General features: G+C 38.3%; 1 protein-coding gene across 4 annotated transcripts in view; it reads left to right on the top strand.

The window, feature by feature from the left end:
• Positions 3,378 to 14,004, top strand: part of LOC107610166 (exocyst complex component SEC3A-like) — a 12,017-nt gene continuing 1,390 nt past the window's right edge. The window contains exons 1-23 of one of the 4 annotated variants that reach the window (XM_021106206.1): positions 3,378 to 3,980; positions 4,412 to 4,482; positions 5,025 to 5,105; positions 5,267 to 5,334; positions 5,427 to 5,529; positions 5,835 to 5,992; positions 6,274 to 6,391; positions 6,760 to 6,864; positions 7,814 to 7,915; positions 8,008 to 8,145; positions 8,467 to 8,595; positions 8,685 to 8,765; positions 8,880 to 8,954; positions 9,595 to 9,768; positions 9,848 to 9,977; positions 10,078 to 10,160; positions 10,620 to 10,790; positions 10,901 to 10,980; positions 11,829 to 11,910; positions 12,794 to 12,891; positions 13,039 to 13,147; positions 13,241 to 13,312; positions 13,802 to 13,867. In XM_021106206.1, the coding sequence (XP_020961865.1) occupies positions 5,315 to 5,334; positions 5,427 to 5,529; positions 5,835 to 5,992; positions 6,274 to 6,391; positions 6,760 to 6,864; positions 7,814 to 7,915; positions 8,008 to 8,145; positions 8,467 to 8,595; positions 8,685 to 8,765; positions 8,880 to 8,954; positions 9,595 to 9,768; positions 9,848 to 9,977; positions 10,078 to 10,160; positions 10,620 to 10,790; positions 10,901 to 10,980; positions 11,829 to 11,910; positions 12,794 to 12,891; positions 13,039 to 13,147; positions 13,241 to 13,312; positions 13,802 to 13,867 (2,094 nt within the window). In that variant the 5' untranslated portion in view covers positions 3,378 to 3,980; positions 4,412 to 4,482; positions 5,025 to 5,105; positions 5,267 to 5,314. Of the gene's footprint in view, positions 3,981 to 4,379; positions 4,502 to 5,024; positions 5,106 to 5,266; positions 5,335 to 5,426; positions 5,530 to 5,834; positions 5,993 to 6,273; positions 6,392 to 6,759; positions 6,865 to 7,813; positions 7,916 to 8,007; positions 8,146 to 8,466; positions 8,596 to 8,684; positions 8,766 to 8,879; positions 8,955 to 9,594; positions 9,769 to 9,847; positions 9,978 to 10,077; positions 10,161 to 10,619; positions 10,791 to 10,900; positions 10,981 to 11,828; positions 11,911 to 12,793; positions 12,892 to 13,038; positions 13,148 to 13,240; positions 13,313 to 13,801; positions 13,868 to 14,004 lie in introns of those variants that run through there. The other 3 variants (XM_021106207.1, XM_016312260.2, XM_021106205.1) reach the window with 3 other exon arrangements.

Below are 14,004 nucleotides of genomic sequence, written 5' to 3' on the forward strand. Positions count from 1 at the left end.
AAAATAACAGTCATCCAATGAGAATAAACATAAAGTCCATAACCGTAACATAAACAACATAACGAGAAATGGAAAACAACAACACATGGTGCTAATCATCGCTATCATCCCGGGCTGCATCATGAAAGTCACCAAGGAGATGAGATCCTGTCCCACATCGAGCGGGACGCCTGACTCGAGTTGGTCGGGCCGCCACCTATCCAATGTCATCAACTGGATGGTCTAACCCAATCGCGGACTGGGGGGGTGCCCCCCATGGTGAACCAAGTATCCAACGGGCTACCTGCAGGCACGTTCAGATCCACCACATACTGACCCTGATAATCAGGTGGCTGGGAATGCATCTCCGTCATATGTGGCTGGTAAGCTGCGGTCTCGAACTGCACCTCCGGCATCTGGGGCTGGTAAGACTGGCCACCAAACTGCACATTGGACGTGCCAGCATCATCCCTAATCAAATCAGCAAACTCTGCATAAAACCGTGGACTCACCAGCTGATCATCTAAATCCATAGTCATCGTTGGCGTCTCAGGCTGGGCTCTGGCATCGGAGAGTAAGATCTGCTGGTGAATGTCTCCCCTCCAGCCTCAGTCGCTGCGGTCCCACTAACTCCACCACCGAACTGTGTGGGATCCGGAGTTCTCCCACGTCTGGCACTAGACCGACGAACACAGTGATCGACCTCAGCTCTAGCCTCTCCGCTTGCATCATCCTCCTGCATCGCATCATGTAACCATCGCCACTCTCGACCGGTGTCCCTAGTACCAACACGACGGCGTCTCTCAACACGGCGGTTATCCGGCATATCAGGTAGCTGTGATCTGCGTGGGACCTGGGACGACCCTCTCTGAAATGCCTCTGGAGGTATCTGGGTGCCTCTGGGATCCGCGAATGCTGTCCTCGGGCTAAGGAACTGCTGAGCCTCGCGGTACCACCAATCTAGGTAATCAGCAGATGGGCCAGGATCTGCCACTCGCTCAATGGAAATGACTGCATCAAGTCGGTTCCCCCAGTGCAAAAGCCAGACCTGATAGTAATGGGGGAACCACCTATCCCCTCCCCTCCCGTCCTTAGCATGCAGCCAGTCTACGTTCAAAGCATCCTCGGAGATATGCTGTACTCCACCCAGCTGTGGAACAACCCTGTCAACCTGATGCCACTCGATGACCGCAAAGTATATCAAAGTAGTCACCGCTCGCCATATGCGACTATGCTCCTCTGTAAGTATCTCCGGATGGACCACGGTAAGAACATCAAGCGCGGAGTAGGGCTCCCATACAATCTGAAATTTCAGAACTCATCATACATTACAACAACAAGTATATATCTAGTCACGACTAGAGAGCAAACCAAAAATGAAACTCTAACTGCTATAAAACTTACATCACGAGCGGTCAATCGATCCAATGCAAGCCGATACCTTATGACCCTCTGCTCCTTTCCATCGTTAGGAGGTAAGTAGGCAGACCACCTAAATTTAAGTCATATGAGACACAAACTTAAAAAAACACCCAAGAAAGTTGTTAACATTAAAAAAGCATAACCCATACCTGGATGCCAGCGGGAAAGAGAAAACCTCAAACCCGGCCGGCCTCAAAGACGGAAACCGCCAGAATATCCAACTCTGTAGCAACTGGAGCGGGCCCACAAGATTAGTCACATTTCTGTTCGCTACCCGACACATGCATCGGTACAGCCATGCCAAAGCGGCCGACCCCCAGCTATACCTCCCCATGTCATCAAGGTTTGCCACAAATGGCAACCACCGTATATGTACCCGGTTCGCACTCTTGTCCCCAAATAACTGGGTCGATAACAGCATCATGATGTAGGCCCATGCGTAGATGCGGACAGTCTCCTCGCTCGCATCTGGTGGTAGCACCTTAAACCTCTCGTGAAACCATGTAAAGTGTACTGTCATCTGCTTGACCTTATTCGGTGGAGGCCGCTCACTGAATAGGTCCTCAAACCACTCCCAAGCTGGTCGGCCACCCTCCATGTATTTCTCAAACTCACCAAGGCAACCACTCACAGCCTCCCCATCCACGGGTAGCCCTAGCTGAAATGCCACGTCCTGCAATGTCACTGTGCATTCTCCGAAAGGCATATGGAACGTATGCGTCTCAGGACGCCACCTCTCAACGAACGCACTAACCAGTGGCTCATCCAACCAGAACCATTGGCTGTTTAGCCTGGCCAAATGGTACAATCCAGCCCTCTCTAAATACGGGATGATCCTTTCATGCATGGGCATATTCTATTGCCGTCTCACACTGTATATACACCTAGTGGGCTGCACAGAACAACAAAGAAATACAGAGTCCAATTAAATTCTCCTATCCTTAAAAAAATTTTCATATCTAACTGGATACAAATATCTTAAACCATCAACAAATTCTCCTATATATAAAAAAATCCCTAGTCACGATAGTAAAAATAACAACACACATACTTTAATAAATAACAGCCAGAAATGTTAAAATATTATAAAGCTTTAAAATTTAAAACTTCATATCATACAAATGCCCTAACCAAACTAAAATAATTCATTAACGTCAACTATCCCTTTCCCTAAACTAAACCAACACCATGTAGCATAACATTCATTGAAGGGATTTGAAATTCAGCTAAGTAGTCATATTTATAACTTAACAAGAAAAACTCAAAATACTAAACCAAAACCAGTAAACTAACATCCTAGCATGCGAAGCCTAATTTCAAACTAGAGAGAATAATCTATAAATTCTAATTCGTCTACCTAACCTACCATTTTTCTGACTAACATATGCAAAGCCTAGAAAAAAATAAATGTTAACTAACCTCGTCACTAATAGAACCGGCAATATGCGCAACACCGTTCAGTCGGTACAGGGTCCTGCCTGCCATGATAACTCGCCAGAAGTCGCCGCTGAGATACCTCGGACCCGCTCTCAACTTGCTCTGACCTCTCTCTAGAATTTCCTCTCTCTAAAAAACTCTACAAACCCTCTAAATGCATAATCCGTGGCTACAACCACAGTTTATATAGGCAGCACACTACACGTAAACTGCTATAGCCTATAGCAGTTTACACTCACACACTCACACACATAAACCGCGGCTGGTTGTAGCGGTTTATGCACACCTGTAAACTGCTACTGCCAGTAGCGGTTTATATAAAATAGTGAAACAATGTATTTGCGTATTAAAATTGGAAACAATGCATTTACGTAAATATTGAAGGTGAAACAATTTAATAACGTAAATTGCCCTATTTTAAATTATTTTATATTTTTTATTTATATAAAATTGAGTTACCCAGTTTAATTTGTGATCCATGGATTAAATCAGTAATTCAGTACCGGTTTAATTACTAGTTGGGTTCTAACAAGTATGGTGTGCACACAACACATGCATGCTTTAAGGGCCAACGTCCCCCTTCCTCTCTTTCTCACCTCTTCCCAGCGCAGCCATACCCAACCCCTCGCCATCACCATAACCTCGCATCACCATCACCTTGCAACCAGAGATCAACAATGCGGCCCTCCTCCCTTCTTTTTCTTCCTCCCCTTCTTCTCATCTTTTCTTCTTCTCCCTTGACCGAGCACCGCCGCCGCTAATCAGCCCCTGCCGCGCGCTCTCCCTTTTTCCTCCCGTCAGTCTGTTCTCTCCGCCGGCCACCCTTCTTGCCGCCACGGTTCCACCTTTTCCCCCCTTCTTCTCTTCTTTTTCTCCTCCTCGCGCAAGCCTTATCCACCGTAGCATTCACCCATCTCCGTCGCCGAACCAAAGCCGCCGCAAGCCCCTTCTCTTGAGAAAAAATGGCGAAATCGAGCGCCGACGATGCTGAGCTCCGGCGAGCATGCGAGGCTGCGATTGAGGGGAAGCAGAAGGTGGTGCTTTCGATCAGAGTTGCAAAGACAAGCGGGGGCTCTGCATGGGGTAAATCTTCCAAGCTTGGCCGCCAAATGGCTAAGCCTAGGGTCCCATTCACGTATAGAGCCAAATTTGGACGATTGATAACTCACTAACATTGCAACGTTTCTCCTTAAATCTCAATCCCAAAGTTAGTACGTTATCGAGGTAGCTGGTATTTATATATTCTTGAACAAATATATGTATGTACTTTGTTGCGTCGTTGATGTATGAATATTGATTAAGAAGACACTAACAGAGAAGTATAATATTCATTCACTTTCATTTCCCTGCGCCGCAGCATTATTTTATTAGTGATTGCAAGTTCTTTTCCCCTTTAGATTCTCCGAACCAACAATGAGCAGGAAAATAGTAGAAGTGCTTTTATTTTATTTTTTGTTTCTTAATTCCAGGTTCGGTAATTGTATGTGATCACTTCACTGTGTGAGACTACTGTAATGATTTGGTTGATTCTAGCTTTGAAGCATTGTTGGTGACAACATGCTATTTTGTGCAGCAAAACAAAAAGGTCACAGGACGAAAGCGTTTCTTCGAGTTTTGAAGTATTCCAATGGAGGAGTTCTCGAGGTAATCATCTGGCTGAAAGGTTAGGGATGCAACCTAATATGCATCCTCAAGCATTAAGCATTTCCCTGACCAACCGCTACTTCAGGTTGAAATCTGAGGAATAAAATTTGTGAGGGGAAGGAGAATTAACACCTCAATTTGTTGAAGCTTGGGTCCATTCAAATAATATTCAACCGTCATTGAGGCACAAAATGGCCTCCGTACTTTTAGTAGTATCATTAGCCAAGTTCCCTTGGTTGTGAATTATTCCCGATATCTCATTCATATTAGTTGGAAAGCATGTTTTTGTTTTTCTTCATCAATGCATAAAGTACTCATGAGGTATAATTTATTAAATCTAGCTACTCCCCATCAGGTGTATCATTAAAAGTGAAGCAATCTTAGACCTTTTTATTGTTAGTATGAGAAACAAATAACTGAAGCTGGCTAGGTTGATCATTCAGAATATGTGGTAGCATAGTCGTTCTCGTCCTTGAATTTCTCTTGTTCATAGCTTCCATCATATTTTTCCTGCTGTGCCTGAGATTTTTTTCTGTGTGTAGCCTGCTAAGATATACAAGCTGAAGCACCTTTCAAAAGTGGAAGTTGTAAGAGAGGATCCCAGTGGATGTACATTTACACTGGTAGTGTTCATAATTTCCTGCTGTCCTAGATATCCATATGTTCTAAAGATAATGTTCTTTGTTGCTGTATCATCTATGTAACTATTTTTAGTTTTGAAGCTTGTTTCTTGATGTCTTTCTGTATCATATATTTCTGAGCTGATTGACTTCATGCCTTCTAGGGATTTGATAACCTGAGAACCAAGAGAACGGCTCCTCCGGAGTGGACAATGCGCAATATTGATGACAGGTTGTATAATTGAGGGAAATGTATACTCCAAGCATGTGGTTTTTATCTTAGGAGTGGAGTTTTGCTCATCATGTCTATTAATTTTCTCTTAGGAATCGCCTCCTGCTTTTGATCTTAAATATCTGCAAAGATATTGGAGGTCGCATTCCTAAGGTTGTTGGCATTGACGTTGTGGAGATGGCTCTTTGGGCTAAGGTGCATAATGATTTTCTAATCTCTTAAACTAGAAGTTGCTTTACAATCATGCTGCAGCTATTGTTTGTTGATGCATTCCTTTTTAGATGGATGTTTAATGAAAATAACTTAGTCTTTTATTACTCTGGAGTTTGGGTGAATTGGGACTTAACTCATTACTGGCCATATGCAGTCCTTGATTTCAAGTTGAGAATGGTTAAACTGCAATGAATTATTATTACTCAAGAATAAATTACTGATAGTTTTTGTATACTGTTGGTTTCTTATATTTTATTTATTTATTTATTTTCACCAATGTGAAATAGGAAAATACATCCACAGTTTCCACTCAAACCCACACAGAAGTAGATGGTCCTGTTGAATCTGCTGCTATTTTTACGACAGAAACAGAACTGAATGTCAATGTCGAAAAGGAACTTGTCTCCCAGGCAGAGGAAGAGGACATGGAGGCTCTTTTGGGGACGTAGGTGCTATCTCTTTGACTTAAATTGTATTTTGAGGTTAAGTGTTTGAGATGACTAAGAACATAATTAGAGCTAAGGCTTCATCATTCAAGCTTTTATTGCAATGTGGCAGAAATGGAAAAGTTCAAATGAAATTATGTACATACAGGGGTTCTGTTATATTTCTATTGTTAAAATAGCTTTTGTCAAGTCAAAACTCTTTTTTCAATACCAATTTGCAGTTATGTCCATGCCATAACTGTTATTTTTCAATAAATTATTTTAGTTCATGACTGTGCAGTTATGTCATGGGAATTGGTGAAGCAGAGGTATTAACTGAAAGGTTGAAGAGGGAGCTGCAGGCTCTTGAAGCAGCAAATGTCCATGCCATTTTAGAAACTGAACCTTTAATAGATGAGGTATAATTTTTATTTGAGTTGATCACCTTTCTTTTGCTGGTATTACCATACCATTTACCGCATGTTACTGTAAAAAGACCACTTGATTAATAGATTACAGACTGAACAAATCCTTTGTTCTGCCTAAGCTATCATAATTGTTTAAACACCATCTTGTGTTGAATTATTTTGCTCATCGATTGCTTTGTCCCCTTTCTAAACCTTCAAACTTAGTGCTGGTATTTTAAGCTGTACTTTCATGTTGCTATTTTCACTTAAAAATCTCAGCTGTTTCGTCTTACGGGTATTCATTTTTCTCAAAATTAGTTATAGATAGGAGTATATTTGAACATGTTTTAATGTAGCACATACTAATTTGTGCCTTTCAGGTATTGAAAGGGATTGAGGCAGCAACGAATTGTGTGGAAGACATGGATGAATGGTTAGGCATGTTCAATGTGAAACTTCGACACATGAGGGAGGATATTGAATCGGTAAGCACTTCATGTTGGGAGAACAGTTTGCTTAGTAAGAAATTACTCTCTAGTTAACTTGTCATTTTTTACTCTAATTCTTCATCGTCCATTCATAGTTTCTTGTCTAAAACGCCGTCTGACACATGCAACAGTTTTGTAGTTTTATTATTGATCCAACCTCTGCGTTTATTTTCATAAAAGGAATTATATCAGAGATGTAATGTAAAGAGGATAAGTTATACTCAGATAGCTACATCTCTAAAACTTGAGGGAAATATTATGTAACATTGCATGGCAACCCTTTTAATATCAGCATTACTGTTCTTTTAAATAGTTTCTATTTTGTGTTATAAAATTCTTCTCCCAGAATCAGTACCTAGAGTGATGTGAAAATGAAAAAAGTAAGTAGGAGAATCAAGCTAAGTAAACTTATATTCCCTGGTATTTGTGTCATGCATAGCTCTTATCATGTTTAATTGTTTACACTCGAACTTCCACTTTCACCAGGAATATACTACCTGTAGTAATGTAGTTTGATATTTTTAGTGAATCTCAGTCTGAGGTATGTCCTTTCCAAATGGAGTAGTTTGTGTTAGTTTAAAATAAACAATAATAATAATAATAAAAAAACTCTCTACAATTTGATTGGAGCATAATCCTCCTGTCTTGAAGTTGATTTCTTTGGCAAGCTCCGAACAGCTTCTTTTGCATAAGATTTAGGCATTCTGTTTCAAAGGTCATGGTCAATTCAGGGCTTTTGTTACATATTTGTTGAGAAGATGTGTACCTTTTACTCCATTGTTGTTTCCTTTTCTCTCTTTCTGTTTTCTGTTTTTCTTTTTATATTTATAAGCTGAATTTATTATCTTCCTATCCCTTCATAATTATCCTCTTTATGCTTTAGCGAATTTCTTTTAAAAATAATACCGAGTTCTTGCATTTTATCCAATGCTTTTATGATATTCAGATCGAAACCCGTAATAACAAGTTGGAATTGCAATCAGTAAATAACAGACGTCTCATGGAGGAGCTTGATGGGCTTCTCCAGATATTGAAAATCCCTCCTGAAGTAAGCCTTCCACTTGCTAACTATTGTGATTTGGGTTTGATGAAAGCTTACTTTGCTTGATATTTATTTTAATGATGTTTCTTTGGGTGTAGCATGAAGCATTTTTGACAGGAGATAAATTTGAAGAACAACAAATGCTTCAAAGTACAGGAGCATTGGAGTGGTTGAGTGATGCTATGCGTGGTATCGTTGCAACTAAAGTAGATCCTGTTTATGGAAATATGACAGCTGTATGTTCTCTTCCTTACTTTCCAATTGCTCAAAACATAGAAAAGCAAGCTGTTGATATCTTGAGAAATTCATGGTACTGTTTGCATTTTTTTATAAAGTACAACAACAGCAGCAAAGCCTTATCCGACTAGGTTTTTGTAAAGTAAAAGGAATTTGATTTAGGGTGAAAGACAACTGATTTTTATTCTTGGTAAAATTTTGATGGGTGCAAGAAGCTGTTTAAGATGTCATATTGTGCAGTGTTGGCTTAGACTAGCATGGCAAATAAGCACAGCACCTAAAGTCATCTGTTTTGATGGTGGTTTCTGCTATTCTTACAGGTTCACGAGAAGCGAGGGGAGCTTCAACTATTAAAGTCTACTTTTGTTTTCAAAGTTACAACATTCTTAAGAAATTATTTCGCTAATTTTGTGGAATTCTTGTTAAAGGATAAAAATAACTTTTCTCAGGTATGGTTTGCATGAATTCTTTATAGAATTGAAAAAAATTCAAGGTCTTGGAATCTTCGGTTTTCATTTTGTTTGCTTTCTCAAAACAGCGTGGACAGTTGAAAAGACCAGATCATTCTGAACTACGGTACAAGTGCAGGACATATGCACGTCTTTTGCAACATTTAAAGGTTCAATTATGGATGAAAATCAATTCCTTCTAAGAATTTTATTTTGCGCACATATTCCTGTTGGGTTATTATTTTTTGTTTTTATCCTTAAATTATCTTGCTGTAAACTTGCAGATGCTTGATAAGAACAGCTTGCTTCAATTGAGGAAAAATTATTGCTCTTCTATGAACTTACTTCTTCGCAGGGAGGTCTGAGATTACAATCTATCACATGCCACATTGATCTGATTCTTTGTTATTTCTTATTCATCTGATTGTAAATTTCTTGCTGTCATGTGTACTTTAATTTCTATTAACCGAGAAGTTGCTGCAGGCGTAGAATTATATTCATTGGTGTGACTATTGTATTATAATCAAGATCTAAACACAGCTAATTTGAAAAAAAGAAGAAAAGAAAAGGAAAAAAGAAGGGGTAATCCATCACTATTATGAAAGGTGTGAAATAACCCAGTGACGGAAAAAAAAAAATCCCAATTTAATCTCTCCTTGCAGTTATAACAAATTTGAGGTTGATTCAGGTAAAGAGGTGAGAGGCCACTGAAGCTGTGGCAGTCTTACACCTTATGGCTGATTATTAGTTTTGCAATTTGGATGACCTGGCTTAGGTATAACTGGGGTGCTCATGAATGCAATGTTATTGAAATTAAGTTTTATAATTAGCTTTCAGCTTGAGTTTTGCTTCCTTGGTATCAACGTGAGCCGATCAGCATCTTCAGTATTCGTGTTTTGTGCCTTGTAGTTTTTAGTTGTGTTCGAGGTCAAATACTTATTTGTTTATTTTGTTTGTATAAAGTACATACAGAGTAAAGTCTCATGAATATTTTTCCAGGCCTGTGAGTTTGCTAATGAAATTCGTGCTAATACCAAAGCGCCTAGAAATGTAGCTGTTTGGCTTGATAGCCCTGCAGGTGCTGGTCAGAACGTAAATTCTGCTGACACTTCTGTAGTTTCTGATGCATACACAAGAATGCTCACAGTTTTTATTCCACTTCTGGTTGATGAGGTGAAAGTTCTTGATATTCACTAATTCTCAAAACTGGTTTAATATTTTGAATGTTTAACTGTTCACAACTTATTTTCAGTGTTCATTTTTTGCACAATTCATGTGCTTTGAAGTTCCTATACATGCTCCTCCAGGAGGAGTTGATGGAGATGATGATAATGATGATGATTTGGGAATCATGGACATTGACGAGAAAGACGGTAAATCTGGTATATACTTTGTTTTCAGCAAATATGCTATGTAAATACGGTTTGACTTTCATCTGTTGTAATCAGTTGTTCCATGATTTAACCATTTATTTACTGACAGGGAAAAATCCTGCAAATCCTCCAAATCCTGAGGAGCTTGCAGCTCTAAATAATTCACTTCAAGATTTGCTTGATGGAATGCAAGTATGAACAGAATGTGCACTATATCTTTTTTAATGTAATTTTTAGCTTCTGATAATTTTGAGATGAAAGGGTGTAAATCCTCTCGTGTTAAATAGTAGCCATGATAGTAAGAAGCTTCTTATATATATATATATATTCTTTCTCCTTTCTTTCTTTCTTTCTTTCTTTCTTTTATTTTTCTTCCCTTTTTTTTCCCCTATTTTGGGTGTGTGTGTGTGTGGCTGTATGTGTGTGTTTTAATATATTGTATTGTTGTCTAGCATAGCTGTTAGGATCAAAATCCAAGAAGATATGGTGATAAAGCCAATTGAATTCTCCAGAGCAGCACTGAATATTTCATTTATAAGTCTAGTAGTTATCAACGTTGTTCACTATAATTGGTCAATTGGACACTTTTGAATGTTTATCATACAATTTCATGCTGTTTAATAAGTTTCCTTTTAATTTATATGATTTCAGGAAGACTTCTATAATGTTATAGATTGGGCATTCAAGATCGATCCTCTACGCTGCATATCAATGCACGGAATAACAGAACGCTATCTCTTTGGTCCAAAAGCTGATGCAGCGGGAGTTGTACGCATTTTGCTTGGCGACCTGGAGTCTCGTATATCTATGCAATTCAGCCGTGTATGCAGATTTATAAGCAATACAATTTTGCCTAATGAATTTAGAGGTTTAGACGATTGAAAAATTGAGTTGCTAATCTAAAGCATTTAACTTGGGTCTCTGTTTTTCAGTATGTTGATGAAGCTTGCCATCATATTGAAAAGTTTGAGCGCAATACTCGCCAGACAGGTGTCTTGCCCTACATTCCCAGGTGAACTAATGAATCATTGCCTACAGAGAATCATTGTTGATGGTGTATTGGTGTCAACAAATTGGCCCATCAGGCATTAGTTTATGTGGATTTGGGAAATGTAATGGTTCCACCCAAATTCGGACTTAAAATTATGAAACTCAAAATTCAGATTTTCATGAAGAGTCAGTGCTTTTGGAGCTATTGTAGTTGCATTCTACTTTTTAGAATCAAAATCAATTTGCAGGATCAGAAATCAATTAAACAATCAATAAGTATTTAATGACCAAATTGTTCTTTTACCATCTGATTTCCTTTCATACTTAAACTAATATGTATGCAATTTACTGAATTTAGATATGGCCTTACTGTAATCAATTAGGTCTGTCCTCAAGATTAAAAACAATATTCGCGACATTATTTTAGCAGATCAATGCACCCCAGCTAGTTGGAATTAGGCTAAGTTATCATCCTTATTTACTAGCTATGAGCACCCAATTATGTGTGTTCATAGAGGTGGAGAGAAAATGGGTTGAGAGAGAAAAAATGGCAAAGATACGGGTGCGGAAAATTAGGTACTGTTTTCCAGCAATGTGTCTGTAATATTATGTCAAGTAAGGAATGCCTGTAGACGTGTGCACATATACAACCCCATATTGTCTATTAGTTTAGTTGGAAATCATGTGAAACAAATTAGACTTCTGTTTTTTTCTTCTTAAGAACAAAACTGGAAGACGAAATCATCCTTCCTATGTTCTCTTTGTTTAGGTAGCCCTTAAAGGCCGCTACACATTTACCTCCAGTCTCTATTTAATTTGTAAAGTCTAACATCAACTTAGGTACTAATACTTTTTTAATTTTGCACATAGATTTGCAACCCTTGCAACACGGATGGAGCAGTACATCACAGGACAGTCGAGAGACCTCGTTGACCAAGCATACATGAAATTTGTAAGTGAGCACTGTCCTTTCTTGAGATGACTCTAATAATACTTCCCTTAGAAACCTAGAAATCTAGTTGGTTTCTCTTAGGCATTTGCTTCCCAAAGTTGATAGTAAAATAAGTGGCAGAGCTTAGACTATTTTGGATTTAACAGTAAGGTGCATAGATCAAGCAGAGGTATATAGTCCAGCGATTACAAATTTAACGATGGTTGGCACCACCTTTTTTCTCCTTTAACAAGCATCAGAATGCTGATTAACTAAATATGAAACGTTGTCTTCCTTCACATTAATTGTGTGTGTGCGTGTGTATAGTTTTTTTTTTTCTCCTTTATAGAGAAAAGTATAAGAAGTTTTGTCCTTTTCCTTACAAAAAGGGGGTTAAATTCAATAAATCATGCAAGGAATAGACCCTGTTTCTTTTTTTTTTTTTAACATATGATATACCATGCTTCCATATGATCTGTGTTTGACAAGAAGTTGATATAGTTTCTAAGTAAAAAATTGTTCATCTTGGATCTAGTTTGCTAAATTTTAATTTTCGTCTATTCCTTCCCTTGGAAACTAGTACTTTTTATTTATTCATTATCGATTTAGATACTGATGCGTTCATTGCAAATGAAGAATCAATAGTTCTAGTCCTCTTCAGTAATCATGTTGATAGATACTATAGTGAATATTGTTTACCGATTACCCTCTTTGTCTGCGCTTGAAGTATTTAATCATCTTTTTAAAACTTCATTTATTTTATTTCCAAACTCTTTCGTTTGATTTTATTCTTCTATGGAGTGTATCATTTCTTGTGTATTTCTTCTCTTCATCTCGATAAGATTCTTCTTTTATCCAAAACATATTTGCTATAACTTTTGCTGGTGGGATTGTTGCTTGACAGGTCACCATAATGTTTGTAACTTTAGAAAAAGTTGCACAAGCAGAGCCAAAATATGCAGATATATTTCTTTTTGAGAATTATGCCGCCTTTCAAAACAGGCAAGTTCTTTTATCATTGATTCATTCCCTCTTTTCAGGAAGAGGCTCAAGGCTGTCATACAATTTTTCCTTCTTCTCGTTATATTGAATTTGTCAGGGAAACAGAAGCCAATTTTCATTTTTCACTATTTGTTCACTTTTGCCCAGTTTGTATGACCTTGCCAATGTTGTGCCCACTTTGGCCAAGTTTTACCATCAGGCTAGTGAAGCCTACGAGCAAGCTTGCTCACGCCACATTAGTATGATTATCTACTATGTAAGGATTTTATTATCTATTTCTATCGTTTTGCTGATCATGAATTATGGATTTTAGAACACAATTCATCATTCCATTTTTTGCACTGTGAAGCAATTTGAACGCCTCTTCCAGTTTGCTCGAAAGATTGAGGACCACATAAGCAATAATGTTCAACTCGAAGAGGTTTGTTATATAGCATCTCTTACATTAATTGCGGTAGTTCAAACATTAATTTCTCGGCATCATGGATCACCTTCCCTTCTTACTGCTCAAATCAGTCTGTAGTTTTCTGTTTATATGAGCGAGCTTGTAAAATTTAGGCCGCTACACTGAGCTATACATTTGTCATCTCCTCTTCCACTTCTCTGCGATCCAATTCCTAAAAATATAATATTGTTATGTGATGGTTGTAATCATCTTCAAATTGACCTGATATCTATCCTATTTTTATTTTCTTATCCCCTTATGAGTGCTATCAGATTTAGTGCACACCATAATATATATGGGCTTAAAGGGAACATAGTTGTACATCCGTATCTCCAAAGTTGTCATTTAAATACCCCCTCCAAAAAAGAGAGTTGTAGTTTGAATTTGATACTAAACTCTACATTTCTATCGTGGACAACTCATTTTCTAATTTGACAATTCTTTGATGTTCTGCATCAATTTCAGATTGCTTTCCAAGTTGGGATGTCAAAATCAGATCTACGGAAGACGCTAAAAGCCAGTTTATCTGGGGTAAATTGGTGCCTATCTTCTAAGTTGCATTGCTAGTGCCAAATATGAATACAGATATGGGGTGCAAATTTTTTCCAAGAGATCTATTATATAAAATTGTAAATTACAAAGAAAAAATAAATTAATTAATATACAAA

This window comes from Arachis ipaensis, chromosome B07 (assembly GCF_000816755.2).
Source record: "Arachis ipaensis cultivar K30076 chromosome B07, Araip1.1, whole genome shotgun sequence".
Classification (NCBI taxonomy): domain Eukaryota; kingdom Viridiplantae; phylum Streptophyta; class Magnoliopsida; order Fabales; family Fabaceae; genus Arachis; species Arachis ipaensis.